Here is a 20,098-nt window from a genome sequence, read left to right on the forward strand (position 1 = left end):
CTGAAGATTGCAGGATCAAAAACACAATTTAAAATGTGAATTAAAATATTAAACATAGCCTGTAACTGGACAGAATGAATTGAAATGTCAGAACTTCAGAGATGTTCTTAACAGTATTAATCTTTATTTTTTTTCCAAGAAAAATTCAGTGACACTAAAGTGACAGATTTATCAATAGAGGCTTTTCTGCAACAAGATAGGCCTGTTTTAAAAAGCCATAAACAATCCAGTTAGTTTCTAACTACAATAAAGAATTCACCAAGGTCCAAAACGTACTTTGTGTAGTTTATACAGACTCAGGATAACAGTACCCCATTTTACAGAACTAGACACAAAAAAGTCTAGGCTAGAAACCCTACTTGGTTTGAAAGGTCAGGTTAAGCATAATTTGAAATTGGCATCTACTTTCTAAAACCGATTTTAAATCAAGCTAACTACCTGTAGATGTGGATATGCTTTAAACTGGAGGATTTTTCCCTACAAAGCTAGTACTATTACTGCTACACCCCTTGCTCTTGTTTCTTTCATCTTTAGCCACTTCTCTACTTGTACATCACTTGAAAGAAACTAACAAGTCCGATTAAAAAATCGGAGAGACAATGCAAAGACCATTCAACTGATGAGCTTTCTGTAAGAGCACCGTCTTTTCAAAGTGCATTTTAACTAAATAGTTCAATAACACCACGTGCAACTTCTTAGTTCCCACAGGGTGCACAATATTTGAAGATAATCTAAATATTTTAGAGCCAAATAGACTAAAAATACTGGCAAATATTATTCTCTTTATATCGGTAGATATCAGAAATATTTCATTTGAAAATTCAGTGACATCCTTTTGGCTGATACACTATTTTTGCCTCACTTAAGATCAACTTTCACTCTCTGAGAACATCAATAAAATTTCATCCTGAACTGAGTTTCTTCATTACAAGGAAAAACCTGATGGGAACTAACTTCTAAAAACAAATCTAAATATCGTGTCTTTTTTCCTTTGCATTGAAGAACAACAACAACCTGTGTTCTTATGAAGAATTTACTGGATAGTCAAGCTCACTGAAGGCCTGTTGGATTCCAATTCTTTTGGAACTCAATTCAATTCAAAATGACTGCAACAAATCAGGTATTTTCTTGGGTTTCTTTTTTTTCCTTCCCTGTAAAAATAAGCTTATTAACTTCATACACTGAGTAACCGAAGGCCAAGAATATGTATCACAAAGCAGCACAGAAGTGTTCTCTGTCCCTTTGATTTAATTTGGTCACGTCTACAACACTAAGTACAGCAGTAGCAGCCCATCCTAAGAGTGAATGAGTTTACATCAAGGATTCAGTGTGCACTCTGCTCATGTTTTAAACGTTACAATTCTGACCTGATCAGAAACTGAAGATTTTGTTCATGATTTCACGTTCAAACATTGCCCTACAGGTAAATGCAGACTTCTGCCCTCCTTACTACATATTTATTAAATCAGACTAGCATCAAAAATGCAACAGATCCATCAACACTGTACTAGTACATGACAATAGGTTACAGGATTATGAAGGCTTGAGAAAGTTTATTTGTACTGAGCAGTCATTTTAACATTTGCTCCTGAAGTTTTCCTCCTATATATCTATATGCTCCTATATGCTAAAGAAAAACAATGAATGACTCAAATGGAATATTTCCTTGATACCAAATTCAGGTTTAGAAGGAGCACATACAGGATACTGGAAGTGTTAAGCTTTACTGTCTTCTGCAGCAAAAGTTACACACATTGGGATAAAGTGTGAGAAGCCACATTACTCCATTTCTGGCTTCTCTTTCACCATGTTTCTATGTCACTGCTAAAGAAAAGCTTAAAGAGAACTAGCAAAGAATAATACCAGCACCAGAAATGCCCCAACTTTGCCACACTATTCTTTAGAGAACAGTTACAGCAGAGCAGAGCATAGAAAACTTCTAATTCCTGTTAATTAAATAATCTCAGAAAGACCAATACAATCCTACCTTGATAAATTACTTGGGAATACTCCCATGTATAATATTTTACATATACACACCACCATTTCACAGGCAGACTCTGGAAATAAGAACATTAAATATAAATTCAAATGATTAAAACATTGTTACTGTGCAGCATTACAACAGCTCCAGCTACATCTCCTTCCTACGTTGGCAAAAAAAACTTGTTGAAAATATTAAAAACCTCCATCAGCTGAGTATAGGTTTCCCCATAGCAAATGATCCAGAAGCAAAAGAGGAATTGAAAAATACACTGTCTAGAAAACAATTTGTCTACATGGAGTTATTCAAATTCAGAGCTAGTTTCCGTTGTGTAGCCAAATAGCCTGTAAGGATAATGCCTTCAGCTGGCACCAAGCTTAATGATTTTTTATCGATCTGCCCATAGCTTAAGTGCACATGTAAGGATATGGATTGTTAAACAATTCTTATTATCTATCACTGATTATGGAAATATAATACGTCTTGCAGCAGCATCTGCACTTTCTCTAACACGAAACTGTACTCACAGCAGACCATTCATTTAGTCCTGTGAACTCTCCAACACTTGTGGTATATTTCGTGCACCAACTAAACGCAAGAGTTTTTTTTAAGTGCCCATAACATGACAAGCCCTTGTCTGTTACAGTATTGTAAGAAATCAAGTTCATTATTTGCAGTTGAGTTGCATTAAATGCAATTGTACAGTAAAACTGCAATTGTAATTAACAAGTTAAATTTAAATTGTTTGCATTTTCTTCTCCACGATTCCTAGCTTCTCCTCAATTAAAGATTTCAGTCAAAATGAAAATAATAAGGAAAATGTATTTTAAATTCAGGTTTTTGGCAGCTGCTGAAGTCAGCCCTCGCAAAAGGTTTGGTAGAGTTATTAGTACTACATGTTGAATATTTACTACTCAGTATTCATCACGAATTAAGGGGAATGAATTAATGAAATTTGAATATTTTGTTTATCACTCTATCTCTGCACTTGTCATGAAGATAAGACAATAGCATTCCCATGATTGTGCCAAAGTTGCATGAAAAACATACAGGGCTTTTACAGATCCCTAATTTTGTATTGCTTTTTGCTTTTTCCTTCCAGATCTTAATTCAGTGTTTGTCTTTTTTTTTTTTTTTTTTTTTTTTTACCAAAACCAGACCTGCAATGTATTACAGTCATTACCTGTGCCTTCATTTCTATCCAAACACTGAAGGAACTCCATCCTGAAGAAGTGAATTCCAACTCTGAATGCATTTTTAAAAGTTTATTTCAGTTGCATTCTGCTAAGTGTGTAGGTTACTACAGGAATATAAGTAAAACAATAACTAACACTCCTGTGAAATAAATGAGATCCTGGCTAAATTAACGCAATGGCAAAACTCCGAGCGACTTCAATGAGGCCAAGATTTCACCCTTATCTTGTTGATCAAGACAATTATTTCACTGTTCAGAAGGACAAGACTGCCATGCCAGCCAAGAATTTCTTAATAGATCCTATCTTGCACAGTCTTAATTGTACGCACCTCTATAATTATTCCTTTTTCCTTCTACCAAGGTAAACTACTGACTTGCCAAAAATATTACAACATAAAAAAACAGCATACACAACAAAGACTTCTCTTTCAACTTAGCAGAAAGCCAGAAAGACCAAAGCTCTTCTGCATATAAATCTTGCTGCTGATCTGCAAATGAATAATTATCACTTCCTTACCACTCATTACCAACCACTGATGCTCACACCTGCCGAAGTGGCCAGCCTGCATTAGGAAATGTTTGCCCCAAGAACTGAAGTGTTCTGTTGGCTTTGCAGTCTCACTGCAGAAAGGTACCTATTTGTCAGTGAAGCACAAAACACATACCTGAAGGAGCATCCTACATAGCATGGACTGACATTAAGAGTAGTCTAACCATGAAAAGTATAACTAAACATCACATATATTTCTACACACATTTGTAATATACTCCGTAACTATATTAACCAAAATGACCCCATGTATATGTGATTCAGTAGCCAGAAGGAATCAAGTTATATACATAAAAATCAATTTTGCATTACACTAGAATAAAACTCCCCTTTTAATGTGCTACAAAAATGACCTGAAACAAAGGCTCTTTTTTGGCAGAAATATACCAGTAGTTTATATTCAAAAATGTTTGTGAAATTTGTTCTAAGAAGGACAAGCACTTTTCTCTCAATAACTATGACATAAACAAAATTTATTAATTTGTTCTCCTCAGACTTGGAGAATATCACAAACTAATTAATTTTGTCAATTTAGTACCTTTCCATGGAAAAACAGTTGTTTAGAAGTTATTTATTGCCATGGGCACCATAAGAATTTTTTCTTGCATTCAGAAGAACTTTTAGCTCAAAATTCACTGCATTTTCCTATGCTCCCATAATCCTACCATCTATAACATGCAATATGGTGCTTGATTGGTCTGAACATCTAATTACTTTCCCCTAGATTCTGGTTTGACTCTATGAATTTCCTTCTTCTCAGCAGTTTACAGTAGAAAGTAATCAGACTTGGCATATCCATCAATTTACTCCATTAACTTTCATCTCCTGGTTAATTCCCAGCTGTAACACTACTGCTGCCTGCTTTATCAATCACCTCATTCAAATGAGAACGTCAGGTTACAGCTTCATTTAAGCATGCTGGGACAGCACACTATTAGGGCACCTAATCACTATCGTGTTTACAAAGAATCTTCTCCATTTTAACGAAGATCAACAAAAGTTGTCAATTCATAGATATGTAAATTGATTTTAAGATCATTAATCAGACTTTACTCTGCAATATTCTCCACGAGTTTCAGTATATAATTCAAGAATCCACTTATTTCTAAGCTGCTTTGGATGCAGTGCTCAGGGATGTGACTCAGAGGAGGGCTGTTAGGGTAGTATGGTTAGGTTGCAGTTGGACTTGATGATCTTAAAGGTCTTTTCCAACCTGAGCAATTCTATGATTCTATGAATGTCACCAGCAATCTTTTTCACTAGAAAATATCCTGGTTTGACTGAAAAGTTTACTTGTAAGTAAGTGCTAGAATGCTCACATGCTTATCGGTACTCTGATTCAGTTTTAAGATAATAATGAAAGATTTCTCAGTGGAGCTATAAAATTTAATATAGCTCAGCACCACATCACTCACATTAAAAAAGGGTGGCCGTAATATTTATTACCCACTAGTTCTACTATTTCTGTTCAGCCATCCAGTTGAATTGAGGCATCCTTCATGAACCATATACATCAGACACTCTCTTTGATCACTAATGATAAATGTAAGAGCTGAATAAATGTTCTTTGAAATCTAGAGTGTGGCACAGCTGCTTATTGTTACATTGAATATGGCATGTCATTAAAATGGAAACTCAATTAATTCAGTGGAACATCCCACTAATCGTATCTCCAAAGGAATACCACTTTGGGTGAGATCTGTAATTTACAGTTTAGTTTTCCTGAAGGGGAAAAATAGCCAAGCTTTGTTTAAAGTCCAAATTAATTAAAGTACATCTTTCATTAAAAGACAGAGAGATACTGGCAGTGCACTTTTCTGTGGTACTTGAATACTGAAAACACTCAGCAGACACCCAAGAGGGATGCATCTGACCACATTAACCATGTATAACTTATCAAGCCTGTTTTTTTGTTTTCGTTTTTTACCAGTTTGCTGGAGGTTTACACAGCCCTATGAGAAACTCATCTGCATTATCTGCTTAACTGAGTATTATTTTTATGAGTATTTTAGCAGAAGGTGAGCTAAATCTTTGTTTCAAAGTACAACTGAATGAAAACAATCTTTGCAATTCAAGTTTAAGTAGTTTTTCATTTTTGCTAAATCCACCTTATTACTGCTGTACGTGGTTCAGTCAATGATACAATTCAAGAGGAAAAAAAGAAATGATTTGAAAGAATTTTCACATCTGCCAGTGTTATGAAGCACCTTATGTTTGATTTCATTACATTTTCCAGCTGAAACACCAGATGAAAGTGTTAGAGCCAGGTGAATCTGAATAAACACAGGGGCAAGGGAAATGTGAATTTATGAACCTTGGCTTACCCCATGAACACTGGCTGAACCATCCATACCAATTTCATGAGCAGACTCTCACCAGCTGACTGTTCACAAAGCAAAGCGATACAGACATAAATATGACTGCTCTTCAAAAATGCCACAATTCTTTAAAAATTAAACAAAAAACAAAAAACTGAAATACAGATGATATACAACTTTGTAACACTTGGATATTCAGATTCAGGACGAGGTCAATTCTTTCCTCCCTGAGAAAAAGTCATCAAGTCCTTGGGGTGCAATTCACAATGTCACTACTGAGGAGCTTTACTGCAACCAGATCTGCATTCTGTCTGTGCTAGATGTATCACTCCGAAATTAAAAGGGAAATTGAGAGAGATTCTACCCTCACTGGGTGCCATCCATAGCACACGATGCTCCCTTAAAGTTCCACTGGTTTCACTTCAGGTTGATAAGAGAAAGTATTCTTGCAGAGGCACAGACTGCATGCCATGCTCTAAAACCCGGCCCATTCAACTACAGCTGAGTGCACTGACCAAACTCCCAGAGGCAGTGAAACCCACCCTGCACTGCCAGATGGATTTGGCTGCATCGTATGTTCTCTGAATCTCAAGTGCTCCCTCTCAGAGGTGTAGTTAACCTCAGGGAATTATTCTTTAATTGCAGTGTAGTTTTCCATCATAGCAAAAAATTATCGTATATTAGGACAGACAGTCCTGACTCTCTCAAACTCACAATCCAAGAAAATTTTAGCTGAACTTCCAATAAGATTCTCATTTTAAGCTTTGTTATCATGTATTTATACATCTCCAAACTAATCCTTCCAGTATGGAATTTGTCATGCTTAGACTAAGACACAAGTCTTTAAATATTAGAGACAATCTTTTACCTACTAGAGTTGTAAGACCTTTAAAACTATTTTTTTTTCTGTTTCAAAAAACCATTGGGAACTTTCCTGTGTGCAACTCAAAACCAGCTGTACTTTGCAAGTGTAAACTTTCCAAGTGCCTGGCTCTCTGCAGATTTTTGGCAAATCTTTTTGAAACATTGAAAACTAGGGGCCTGAGCCAAAGCTTACTGAAGTCTATGGAAAAACTCCCAGAGATTTCATCAGGATTTGGATTAGGCCCCGAAAGAGTCCGAAGTAATTGAAAAATCAGATCTGCACGTATAAAATATGTAATTTTCACTGGGCTTAAAACTGCTAGACTCCTTCATGGTAATGAGAAGATCAAATATGTTATAATTGGTGTTAGAGATGTACACAGAGTATTGCACCACTAATTACCACGGATTTTCACAGCTTTGTACACGTTACTTACAATCCCTTCATGACAAAAACAATAAAATCAATCACACACACTTTTATTTCATTCTAAAAAGACCTGAACACAAGGGAAAAACACTAATATTACAGTTTGAGTGTTTTTTTTTTAATTCAGGATCAAGTAAAATATGGACTAAGAGCATCCCTTCAAAACCTCTAGATCAGGTTTAGTGATAAAAAAAAGTCACGCAAATAAACTATCTCACCCTGGACATGCTTGCTCTGAACACCTTACAATTGTGTAATGCTACAAATTTCAATTAATATTTACCTAATTTATGAGAACAGAAAAGAAGAATCAGGTTCACTCAAACTGAACGTGTCAGAAAACAAAAGAAGCAAATACAAAATGATCAAGCAGTGGTGCTTAAGACAGTGGTCACAGCTTCACCTGACAAAAATTGATGCACATCTCTGCCGACTAAAGGATGCCACTTCCAGTCAGTTGAAACTGAATGAGCCATTAACTTTGACACATTCTGGCTTGAGTTATATATGATGCCGTGCCTCTGTTGTGAATCTCTGCTGGTGCCATTCTGTGGAAGAACCTCCTTTGTCATGGCTGTACTAACAAAACGTAGACAAGTGGTAGTCTTGTCTAGATAGGGACCGAAAAGAGAAGTAACACTATCTGAATGACAGAGTTAATCATGACTGTTAATGCCTACAGCCCATCCGTGAACGTTGAAGCACTGTATGACACAGGTCCTCAAAACATCACAGAAATATAATACTTGAAGGAGTCAAGGCAAATGAGTCAAGCAGAAATCCATACTACGGCTGGACAAATAAGATAGGTTCCTCAATAGTAACACACATTAAATAAAAGGATTATACTAATAGGCTTTATTTTAAAATAGATGATCTCATGTTACAGCCTTTTAAAATAACTACCTAGGGCTTTCTGTTTGTTTGTTTTACTCACTAGTGTTGAATCTTCTGAAATGAAAGGCCAGAGGCTGCAGACTTCCTGTTTTAGCAAGACACAGCTTTTTCTGTATCTTTGAGCATTTAACTACTTAGAGCAGATTTTAGAAGTTTAATTAATGGTCTCTCAAGGCCAAAGAATACAGAATATAAAGTACAATGACAAACGTGATCACTAGGGAAAATTATTTCAACTGACAATTTTTTTTCACCAAAACCTTACCTCAATATTACAAATCTTTTGTGACCACTTATGGTTAAGTAGGACATATTAAAATTTAATGGATTTCAATGCAAAGAGTCAGCAGTAGGACTATACACACCAAGGCACTAATGTGTTGATCCGAGCTGTGCTGAGATGAGGCAAGCTGGAATTGCAACGCTGCCAACTAAATTTCATAGTATAACAAATGAATGAATCCCAAATCTCATGCGGGATTTCTTTTTTATTCATTATGTATGACATTTTCCTCTTCAAATTATTCATTTTTTTTTAAATGTTGTTGCGTTAGCCTTCTTAATCTTTGCACTCCTCCATTCCGTGGTTTTTACCAGCTGAAATATCAATTGAAGAGGGAAGATTCTCCCAACAATACAATAAAAATTTTTCACCACCCTGCATACAAAAATCTGTTTTGCTACCCATCTTGTTTTGCTTCTTTTCACTCTAAAAGAAAAATCAACTTTAAAAATAATTTCAACGTTTTACCATTCCTTATGCAACCTCTGTAACAACTTGAAAAAAACAATTATCTCAGTCAACCACCATGATTAAATTAGGCTAAATTGAAGACCACATCACACATTTTTCCTCATTCTCTTCCCCTGCCTATGATCCAATTTCCGAGGTTGTACAGATAGATATAAGTATAGACTGCAAGGTAAACTGGCTTACGAATATCCAGTCATCTGTAACTTGTCTTTTAGTAATAAAACACCTAAAAACAAATGTAGGTAGGTGCTACAGCACAAAGCTGAAAGGCATTACGCTTCAATTCTACTAATACAGATGTTACTAGCTCATGGCATGACCTTGGGTGTGCCACTTAAGTTCAATTTTCCGTTTCATAGAATTAAATTACCAAAGCTACTAAAACAATGGAAATAAAAGTTTTAAAGAGTGAAGTTACAATGGAAATTAGTTACAAGGAGTAACATACCACATCAGAGAGCCAAATAATGTTTCTGGCTCCACCAAGCCATTCTTAAGCTTTTCTTGAGCAACCAGAAAATCTCTTTACTGTAAGTACTCCCAAAATTTTCCCTGATGACTTGCTACTCCCCTTCCTTTTCATTAAATCAGCTTTACAAAGCAAGGGACATATTTGACTTTCAAAAATAGATCCCAAATAATTAGTTTTAAATATCCAGTGTTACTATTTGCTTGTTTCTAGCCTTTTGAATTAAGATAGAAGTGTTCACCATGAACACCTGATAAATTCCTTCCAAAATATTTTAACAGTAGAGAGCTAGTAGTCACGCTAAACTTGCACCACTGTATCATGTTGCATTTTATGCCATATCAAGTCTCATTATTAGCTGGCATGACACAATACAGCAGAAGTGCACGGCAATGCTATGGGCTGTTAAGAGTTATGGCAACATTGTTCTTACTGTTATTCTTACGTGATTACCTGCACGGCAATTAGGAGAGCAGAATGTTATGAGCTCTACAGCTGAACCATGCAGAACTGCAAGAATTGGATACAGAAGCACAGAACGATTGTGCTGTTTAAAGATTTAGTCTTTATGCCTTTGTCAAACCTTCCCATAATTTCACTGCCCGACAGACCCATGTTAGTACCACAGGGTTTTCTCTGCAGTAACTGCTTTGGGCCACTGAGACTGACAGTTAACCAAGAAAATGGTCTTTCTATCCCTTTATTGCTACCTCACACCGTCAGAGGTATTTATCATAAGCCACCTGAGGGAGTATAGTTACTTGCCCTGACTATCACAGTGAAGGAACTGTGTATATAGTTGCATGGACATCAAAAGTTATAGTACAGGAAGGAAAGCAATGAAGTGTAATGCAGAGTGGAGAAATAATAAAAAAAAAGTATGAAAATTTAGGAAAAGAGCCTGAACAAAGAGCCATACTGGTAAGAAGGAGCCTTACTAGAAGGAAGACCTACAGAGAGGAAATAGAAAGTACACATTTTACCCAACGTTTCCCTTTGCCTTTATTAAGGTAGAGAAGTAAGGGAAGTTTAAAAAATTAACACAGTGATGGGTGGTGTGTTTTAGTTTCAGTGCAAGCAAATGATCTTTGACAGGTAGAGAAGCAAACCTGAGTAGAACTGCTGCAATATACAGCTTCTTCTTACAGAGAAATCTTGGCCCAAAAAAAAAAAAAAAGAACAAAAAATACATAAATGTTACAATGCAAACATACGTTGGTTTTCACATCGGATATGTTTGCACATGAGACGTCTGAGTGTTTCAGAGAATGAAGAGTAATGAATGGGATATTTCAGTGACAGCCACATTCATTCCAACCAAAAAAAATTCTATCTAACCAACAAATGTAAGAAACACACCATCTTTCTGCATAAAATGCAGAATTCAGTCTTTCAATATCATCAATTTTAATTTTTCACTCTTAATAGATGACCCAATTCCTGAGGGAATCAGCCTCCCAAGACACTATATTTACCAATCTATATGATTCTAAGCAAGCTAGAAAAGATGAGTTAGAATTTTCTTTGCAAAATTTAAAGTGACTTAATGTCAATTTCATGTTCAAGTGCTTTTCCAAATGAACCAATACAAATGGATTGACATGTGGTGATTTATAAGTGTGCCTGCAAGATCTCTGGGCACAGTTAAGGAAAAGAAGTCCTCAACAAACTGACTTTCAATGAGAAACAGGCAATTCTATTAAGGTTCGATTCCTGAGATGACATGTAGATACAAATGTGATCGAGGTAACTCCCAGGGCACTTTCATAAATATTACCCCTGCATCATGAAATAGCAAAAACAGGCAAGGAGCACTATGAAAATTATGAGTAAAACTCTGGATCTGATTTGGATAATGTCAAAGTTTCCACTGACCTCAGTGGACTACAAGTTCCATCAATCAGTACTGACCAATATTCAACTGATGTTCTCCTCATGTGTAGCAGCACATCAACTGAGGGTTCTTTAGGAAATATGACATATGTTGCTGCATTCCACTTTTCCAGCTAAGAACATAGCTTCAAATCACTCATGAACAATACTACAGGATTTTGAAAATACCTTTTTTTACAACCTTCAGGAAAAAAAAAAAAAAAAAAAAGAGAAAGAGAGAGAGAGAGAAAGAAAGAAAAAAAAAAACAAAAGGGAAGCTTTTGTCTTCCAAGAAATGACTTAAAATACATTCTGGGAGCATACGTATACATAATATGTTAAAAATAAAACAACCCAAAGCAGTGTATTTAAAATTAGCACTCACCCATTCGTAACCTGAATGATAGAATCATGATTATACAAAGCAGTTAACACCAAATCATTTATAAGCTCCTTGCAGAATAAAATTATGATCAACTTGGTAAGTTAAGCGAATGTTGTGAAAATAAGTCTAAAAAACGCTATGAAAATGAAATGCAAAGTCAACTATACACCACCACGCTGAGGAAACCAGCATCATAAATATAAGAGCAGATGAGAAACAGTTATTTAAGCAATTAATACGTAGGAGAAGTGTTTGGAAATAGAGCTGGAGCAGAGTACAGCAGCATATATTACTTTAAGAGAGAGACAGACTGATGGAAGAGTATTCCATTTGAAAAACAAAAAGGCAAAGAATGGAAAATCATCCAAAGAAAAAAAAGATAGACTGAATTAGGTCACAATTAGTATGAGAGAAAAGTTTCTGGAGGGATACAGTAATACCATTCCAAAGCTTAAAGGCCTATGAAGGACATCATTAATGGTCACTTCTGCCTTCAATATTCGCAAGAAACAGTTTGATCTGGAGAAAAGACAGAGTAATTAAAATACTATGAAAGCCTTCCTACAAGGACAATTAAACAATCACACAGGCTATCAAGGAGATTTTCCAAACTTGTACAAAGTTTTTATGAGTTCAAATAAACTTCTATCTAGGAGGCTCTGGATACTTTTACTCCACAGCAGCACAGAAGAGAGAACTAGATGGTCAGCTGGTGTATTTTCTACATCTACCTTCATATAAATCTCAAATAGCACACTGACAGAATACTATCTGCAAGTCCTATTTCCTGGATGCAAAATATTCCTACATTTCCTTATCATCTCAGTTCTGAAGATTCAGTCAAACTGAGGAAACAACCAGCACTCCACAGATTTCATTGATGATGCACTCAGTAACTGATTTTAATTTTAAATAACAAGTTTCTCCAGTGCTTCTATTGTATTAATCTAAATAAGTAAATCCTGCTAAAGCACAATGCAAAGATCCCCTAAGTAAACCAAAACAGAAAAAATAAATGATTGAACTCCACTTAGGAAAATGAAATAATTAAAAAAATAAAATATAAATAAATTAAAACAAAACAAAATAAAATAAAGGAGAGGAAAAGTGTTTGAAGAAAAATAATGTCATAGTTTAAAAGTAAAAATCCTTTCTTGGACAAAGTACTGAAGTGATACAGCAGGAACTGCTAGAGGATGAAGAGGATCACATTCAAACTGAAGAGTAGTTGTGAGGGACACAAAATATAGGTGAGGCAAATAGTGCAAACAGAGCTCCAATCAAACACAGACTTAAAGAACTCTCAGAACACCCCCAGCTGACACACATCAAGGTTCTCAAAACAATCTTGAAAAATACATCATAACAGACCTCTATAATCTCTAGAATTCATTTGCTTCAGGTAAGCAGGAGTTATTCTATGAATACTTACACTCATTAAACTCAACACATGACAGCTTGGGTGGTCGACAACACCTTCCTTCCAAAATCACTTGGCTTTGACTTACATGTGGGTTGGCACCATTCCCCAAGACCCTCACCCTTCCCCTCATTCAGATGTCTATTTATTGCCAAAGGCAACACAGTGTATGATGCAGTCTGATGTGTCTTGCAGTTACCTATGATCACATTCAGCCAATCATTCTGATCAACTTGTACGAAGTTGACAGTGCTTAGAAGAACATTTTGCATACTGGAAAGCTATTGTGCCCCTCTTCGACCTTTCCTATTCCTCTAAATAGAGATAATTAAAAAAAAAAAAAACACCTTCAACTAATTACAATTGTTATGCTCTTCCCTGAATTCTACTCATCTGTGTTTCTCTTAAATCATGATTCTCAGTCTTTTCAACCAAATCTTCCTCACAAAGAGGAATCATATATAACTACGTCCCAAAGCCAGAGTTTTACTTTCAGAGGATCATGTTACTGACTTGTAATATACAATGGCTTGGTTTGGAAGGAAGCTTAAAGATCAAGTTCCAACCCACTGCCATGACAGGGCTGCCACCCACTAGATTAGACTGTCCGGGGTCCCATCCAACCTGGCCTTGAATGCCTCTATGAGGCAACTACAGCTTCCCCAAGCAACCTGTTAATGTGCCTTTCCATGCTATGAGTAAAAAATTTCCTCCTAACATCTAGCCTAAACCTCCCCTCTTTTAGTTTAAAACCATTCCCCCTAGCCTGCACATACAAAAGTTGACCTCCATCTTACCTATAATCTCCCTCTAAACATTGGAAGGTTGTAATGAGATCTTCTCCAGACTAAACAAGCCCAACTCCCTCAGCCTTTTTCATAGCAGAGGTGCTCCAAGCCCTCTGGTCTTTCTCTTGGTCCTCCTCTGGACCCACTCCAGCAGTTCACACCTTTTGTGTTCTATGGGCACCATGCAGTAAATGTAGAACCTGACAAGGGGCCTCCCAAGGGCAGAGTAGAATGGGACAATCACTACTGTAGGTGAAAGAGGTCATTGAGGCCAAAGAACATAGTGACATCAAGTGCTTTAGGAGATTATGAAGCTGAATGAGCTTCCTAGCTAAACACAGAGCTGGAAGCTGGAACAATACCGTGCAGCATAGTCAGGAGGAGTATCTGGTGTTCATTAAGAGAAAAGAGGCAGGTAGAAAAGTCTTGCAGCCTAACAGAAGACGCTATCTTTCAGAATCTACTAAAAACTAGATCAAAAGTAATTTTGCTCCTGGTGTTAACTAAAAGTAATAGCTTTAAAAAATGGACACAAATAACATTTTTGTTTAAAATGTTACTCCAAGATTTTCATTTTTAACATTGTGCAATACTGAAATCTCTAAATTCCTCTTCTAATTGAGAAATATAAATCAAGGTAAGTTTGATCTTTAACTTCATAAATCATCTACCCAACTGCCACTTCCAAAACTTGCACATTGTTACACTGACTATTTTGTATTTGACATATGCACATCACAAATTTTGTGATACTACTAAAATTCTCAATCAAAAAAATAGGATTTATCAAGAAAATGGAGTTTCTCAATCCTCACTTTTCCATCACATACGTTAGAAATGCACATGTTCATTCAATTGAAAAGTTTAAAAATAAAAAACTGATAAAGTTTTTGGAGTACCAAAACAACCATATGGGGTACATTTGCTCCATAACATGAATGTGCTCTAGGAAGTTATAAGTGGTCAAACTGGGATAATAATATAATCTTAAATCAAAGTTTTACCTAGCTCATTCTGTTAGCTTGCAACACAACCAGTGTTTGGTTTCCACAACCAGCAAAAATTAAGCTCCAAGCATAATCAAGTATTCATCGCTTTTAATTTTTTTATATACAAATACATGCTCTAAATTATGAACATAAAGTTTGTGTCTCACCTGGCACAAAAGTGGCTTGTTGAGTGGCTGTTTCGGTGCTTAAAGAAAGGCGACCACCTTTTGCCAGTCTATCACAGAACAGGCTGATATTCTTCTTAAGTCTGCTAGTATCTTTGGGCATGCTTAACTGGCTGCTGAGAGACAGGGCTTGTTCCTTAGAGCTCTTTGACAAGCAAGTCCTTAGCAAGAAAGAAATGGCAGAATCCACGGTTTCTTCCCAACCCTAGGTTCAGGAACAGGAAATAAAAATAAATTAGGTGACATATAATATGACAGAGCATCTTAAACACAAAGTTACAAAAGAAGGATTCAGAATTTTCAAATAATACTGATATGTAAAATACAATTTGGAGATTCACAAAAGTCATAGCCATCAGCTTGTACAGGTGAAAAATTCCCCAGCAAGCCAGAAGGGGGGAAAATATTTCTAATATTATACAGAGATAAATAAATTTAAATAATAATACATGGACAGTTTGAGGCAGATAATGGTTAAATTCAGCAGTTGTATTAAAACAGTGGACAACCAGAAGTTCCTGAATGCAACACCTAGAATTCATAGACATCAGAATTAATATATAAGTACATATATACATATGTACACATCATACACATAATATGTACACATAATACATATACACATTAATATATAAATACAAATATAATGCTTTTTATATATCAGATGAAAGATGTGTGATATTTGATATAAGATAAAATAAATAAAGCACTTACTCACACAGACAGCACCCAGTAAAAGATCTAAGTTTCTTTCCCACAAGGCACTTTGAGGAGCACCTTTACAAATTAGCATCAAGTTTGTGCTCTCTAGTATGGCTTTCAGTAACACAAACCAAAGACATTCCTCTGAGTAAGAATTCTGGATGGCAAAAGTCTTATTATTTGTTACAAAGCTATTAAATGTCTCATAATTTACACATTATTTCATTTATATAGTGTTTGGTGTAGAATCATCTCTTGATGCATTCTGTAATCTTAAACTATATTTAATATTGAGACCTCATGATTAATTTGGAATGTCTTCCAAGTCAGTCACATAGTTGACTCATTTTTCATTACAATCTTATAGAGTTTGAATGGTGTTAGCCACCAATAGATAAGACTTTGTAGCCTGCTAATTTCATGATAATTTCTCATGATCTCTCTCAGTATTCAGCTACTTACAAGCAAGTTTCATATATGTGCTGCGCATACGTGCATGCATAAGGAAGTAGTACTCATTTGTCACAGCATTAGCATCAACTCTCACAACAGTCTTTACTAGGTAGGACTTATTTTGACTAGAACCTTTATAGACTTAACAAGACTTGAGGCAACAGTCTGGAACCAACCAACAGAATCTGCCTTCTAAACTAACAGAAATCAACACCAAGGCAGCTCTTCTGGTGGTAATTACTCAGGTAGAAAAAAAAAACAGCTGCTTTAGTATCCAGTTGTAGTCAACTGAACCACAGTCTTCTAGTTCATAGAATCCTCAGAGCTGGAAGGGACCTCTGAAGGCCATCTAGTCCAGTTCTTTCTCATGCTGCGTTATTCTTGAGTGGAAATGATCAGCTTGAACAGCAAAATCACCTCTGTAACAAAATTCTGTGAGTACATGAGCGCAATGTCTAGTCTGCTAGAGAACAATGGAACCAACACTTGTGAGAGTCCACTGTTAAATAAGTGGACTCTTTTAACTTTAATTTTTTAATTTAACACTGTTAAATAAGTGAGTTTCTTTTCTCAGATTCACATGGTTTTTGTGGAGGGGAAGATACTAACACTGAGACTCAAAGAAGCAAAAGCCATCCCTCCTGAACTTGTTGGTTCCTAAGAACAGATCAAGAACAGATTCTTAGATGCTGTCAAGTACATTGGTGAGACTAAACAGTTATATGTACTTCATATAACTGGTCAAAACACGCACTAGTCTTCACAAACCGGGCCCTGAAAATATGCTATATTTGTATTAAAGGTTAACATTTTGAAGAGGAACTGGATCAACTAGAGGTTTTTTGGTTTTTGTTTTTTAACATTTGCCTTTCCTGACTTGAAAACAGTACCAACATTAAGCTGTTGTCTAATCAGAAAATTTTCACCCCCAAAGAATGCAAATTAGAATAATAATGCCAGTCAGTCAGTGCTGTGATAGCTGAACATTTTTCAAATATTCTAGAAAGAGTCCATCAGAGTGTAATCTACTGACCAACCTGTGGTGGTGGCAGGAAATAATCCATTCATCTGTCAATTTAAAGAGCTTAATGAGCTGGTAAATGCCATCTACATTCCCACATACTGGGCAATGAAACTTAATATGTACAAAGCATCAAAAGCAGTCAAGCCAGGTTCTCCTAATTATACGACAAACCATGAAAAGTAAGACAACATAAACCCAAGAATCTTGAGTTTCACAAAAAGTGAAAGAAGGACATGGTTAACTAATGTCAGCATACAGTTGCTTAGAAACTGGCCAATAATATTTCTCCAATAAATTACAAAAAAAAAAGCATGTAAAAGGAGCATTTAAATAAGGAGATTGAAATACAAACTAATGGAAATCAGGAAATTAAAAGTGGCTGGTATTCTGTCCCTGGCTCCCACAGGTATGTTTCACCTTGTATCGTAGCCTTAACATTTTCCATCCCTCATTCTTGCATGTAATTTCCATGTAAAACTATTTTTTCAGCAGACAATAAAACTATCTCCTCCAATTTAAAGACTGTTTGGCCTATTAAGTCCATTCAATTTCAAAGCAGCCTTTGTGATTAGTAAAAGAATACACAAGAGTGGTATCTACACGAAAAACAAGCTCAACAGAAATTTTGTTGAAGTGACTATCCAACTAAGAATTAATGGCTTCAAGACTGCATGACAGAATTCTCGGTGCAAAAACAGGGAGAACTGAAGCAACAAGAAAATTTCAACACTTATGTGTTAAAAAGGAAAAAAGATGTTTGAAAGTACAGGTGGTCTAGTCTGTAACACACTGAAGAGTGATTCTATAGTCAGAGTTTTAATATTCACTAGTGGCTTTTGCTTAACATTCTGTGCATTTGAGGTCTGAAGGAACAGCTTCAGTAGTATAGTACTACTGATTCATCTTCCTATGACCAGCAAACATTGCCATAACTGCCACAACAGCACTGAACCAGTATTCTCAGAAAGGGATCTTAAATCACGTAAATTCTTCACATTGTGTCATCTGAAACAGATATGAGAATTACTTCATTCAATATTTCAACTTCTTTTAACTGACAAAGGATTAGCTTGATATTTTGCATTACACACTATTGTTTTCCTTTGTAGAAATGAATCTGAAGACCAAATGTGCATATGATGTGCCCGAAGTAATGTCTCCTATTTATTTCCATGGAATAAATGTTACAGTGTTATGGAATGTGTAACAATGGAACAGTGCTATTGTGCTCTTCGTTCCTTCCATTACTTCTCATACGAAGACAGGCTGAGAGAGCTGGGCTTGTTCAGCCTAGAGAAGAGAAGAGAAGGCTGCAGGGAGACCTCACTGCTACTTAGAGAGTGGTGAGGTGCCAGAATAGGTTGTCCAGAGAAGGCAAGCATCTCCAGATACGTGGCATCCACAAGGCCAGTTTGAATGGAGCTCCCAACAGTCTGATGCAGTGAGAGGCAACCCTGCCTAAAGCAGGGGGGTTGGAATTAGATGATCTTTAAGCTCCCTTCTACACCCAAGCCATCTGGGACTCTACGAAGTACTGATTAAGCTACGTTGCAACTTATTCGAAGTCCAGCCAAAACCCTATTCAGCTGAAGTTTACAGCAGTGAGCTTCCATTTAAAACATATGCCCAAGTTTAAAAAAAATTAAAGAGAAAATCGATTTTTCTAATATCAATGTAGTGATTTTACTTGGAAAAAAAAAAAAAAAAAAAAGAAAAAAGAAAAAAGAAAAAAGAATCTAATTGTCCCTGCTGTGATCAGCACATAATAATTTCTGGCATATACAGCAGTTTTGCTCCATGTTTTCCCTCACAAGTGTGAGCTGATTCCTTTACAGACTATACAAAGCAAATACGTGAGGAACTCAAATGGGTTATAATATTGTACATTCTATCAGATCACTCTGAAACAAAACAAAATGTAGATGCTTTACACAAATTTTACCTCATATACTATAAATAAATAAAATCATTTCTTTAAAATACAATTTCACAAACTCTAACCAAATTTTAAGCAACACTTAGTAAATTCTCAGTTTTTTGCCTACTTTTCATCACTCTGTGAAACATCAGACTTGATTAAAATCTTTTCTGATACACTCTGAAGGTTTTGACATGCGAACCACTGATATTATGAGCAGTGAAGCAGCCAAGTTAAGCCTTATTTAGCCAATAGTATCTCCAGATATAAATTAATTTGACTAACCAGTGTACGACACTGGGCAGTGAAATCAGAGTTGCATCTAAAGTCTACAGGACCATCTTGAACATCTGAAGAGTGGATAAACCCACACTTTCTTTAGATTACCACACCTTCTGAAACAACAACGCTAGTTATATTCACAAAGTTTTACCTGGACCAGATTAAAGCAATCAGTTGTAGAAACAACTAGTTATGGAAACAACCCGATAAGTACATTTTGTTAAATCCCTGTTCTGTGAAGATAATAATCATCATTACATTGGGATTGTATAGGTACAGAAAGATTTTTTATCCAAGAAGTCCCTTTAAGCCAGATTTTTCCCAGTATTGAAAGCCTGTAAAAAATGTGAATAATACACAGATTTGTTTTCAGACCTGAAATAGGACACACATATGTGAGCAAAAAATAAATTAAAAAAAAAAGCTGCAACCATAAGAGAGAAAGGAGCCTTGGGGTGTGTTGAAAACAAATGCTTAGATTTTATATGGTACAACATTTCATTTCCTTGACTATTCTGAAATTGGCATAAATAATTTCTCGCAATGCACCAAAGCTTAAATCCTACAAAGACTTTAAACACTAGCTCTAGACTTGCATATAGACCAAAGCAGAAAAACT

The 20,098-nt window shown here is 35.9% G+C and overlaps 1 protein-coding gene across 2 annotated transcripts in view; it reads right to left on the reverse strand.

Annotated features, from left to right (window-relative positions):
- BBS9 (Bardet-Biedl syndrome 9) overlaps positions 1-20,098 on the reverse strand; it is a 273,148-nt gene that overhangs the window by 120,846 nt on the left and 132,204 nt on the right. For both annotated transcript variants that reach the window (XM_048950758.1, XM_048950757.1), the window contains exon 21: positions 15,083-15,305. In XM_048950758.1, coding sequence (XP_048806715.1) covers positions 15,083-15,305 — 223 coding nt within the window. The remainder of the gene's footprint in view (positions 1-15,082; positions 15,306-20,098) is intronic.

Source organism: Lagopus muta, chromosome 7 (genome assembly GCF_023343835.1).
Source record: "Lagopus muta isolate bLagMut1 chromosome 7, bLagMut1 primary, whole genome shotgun sequence".
NCBI classification, from domain to species: domain Eukaryota; kingdom Metazoa; phylum Chordata; class Aves; order Galliformes; family Phasianidae; genus Lagopus; species Lagopus muta.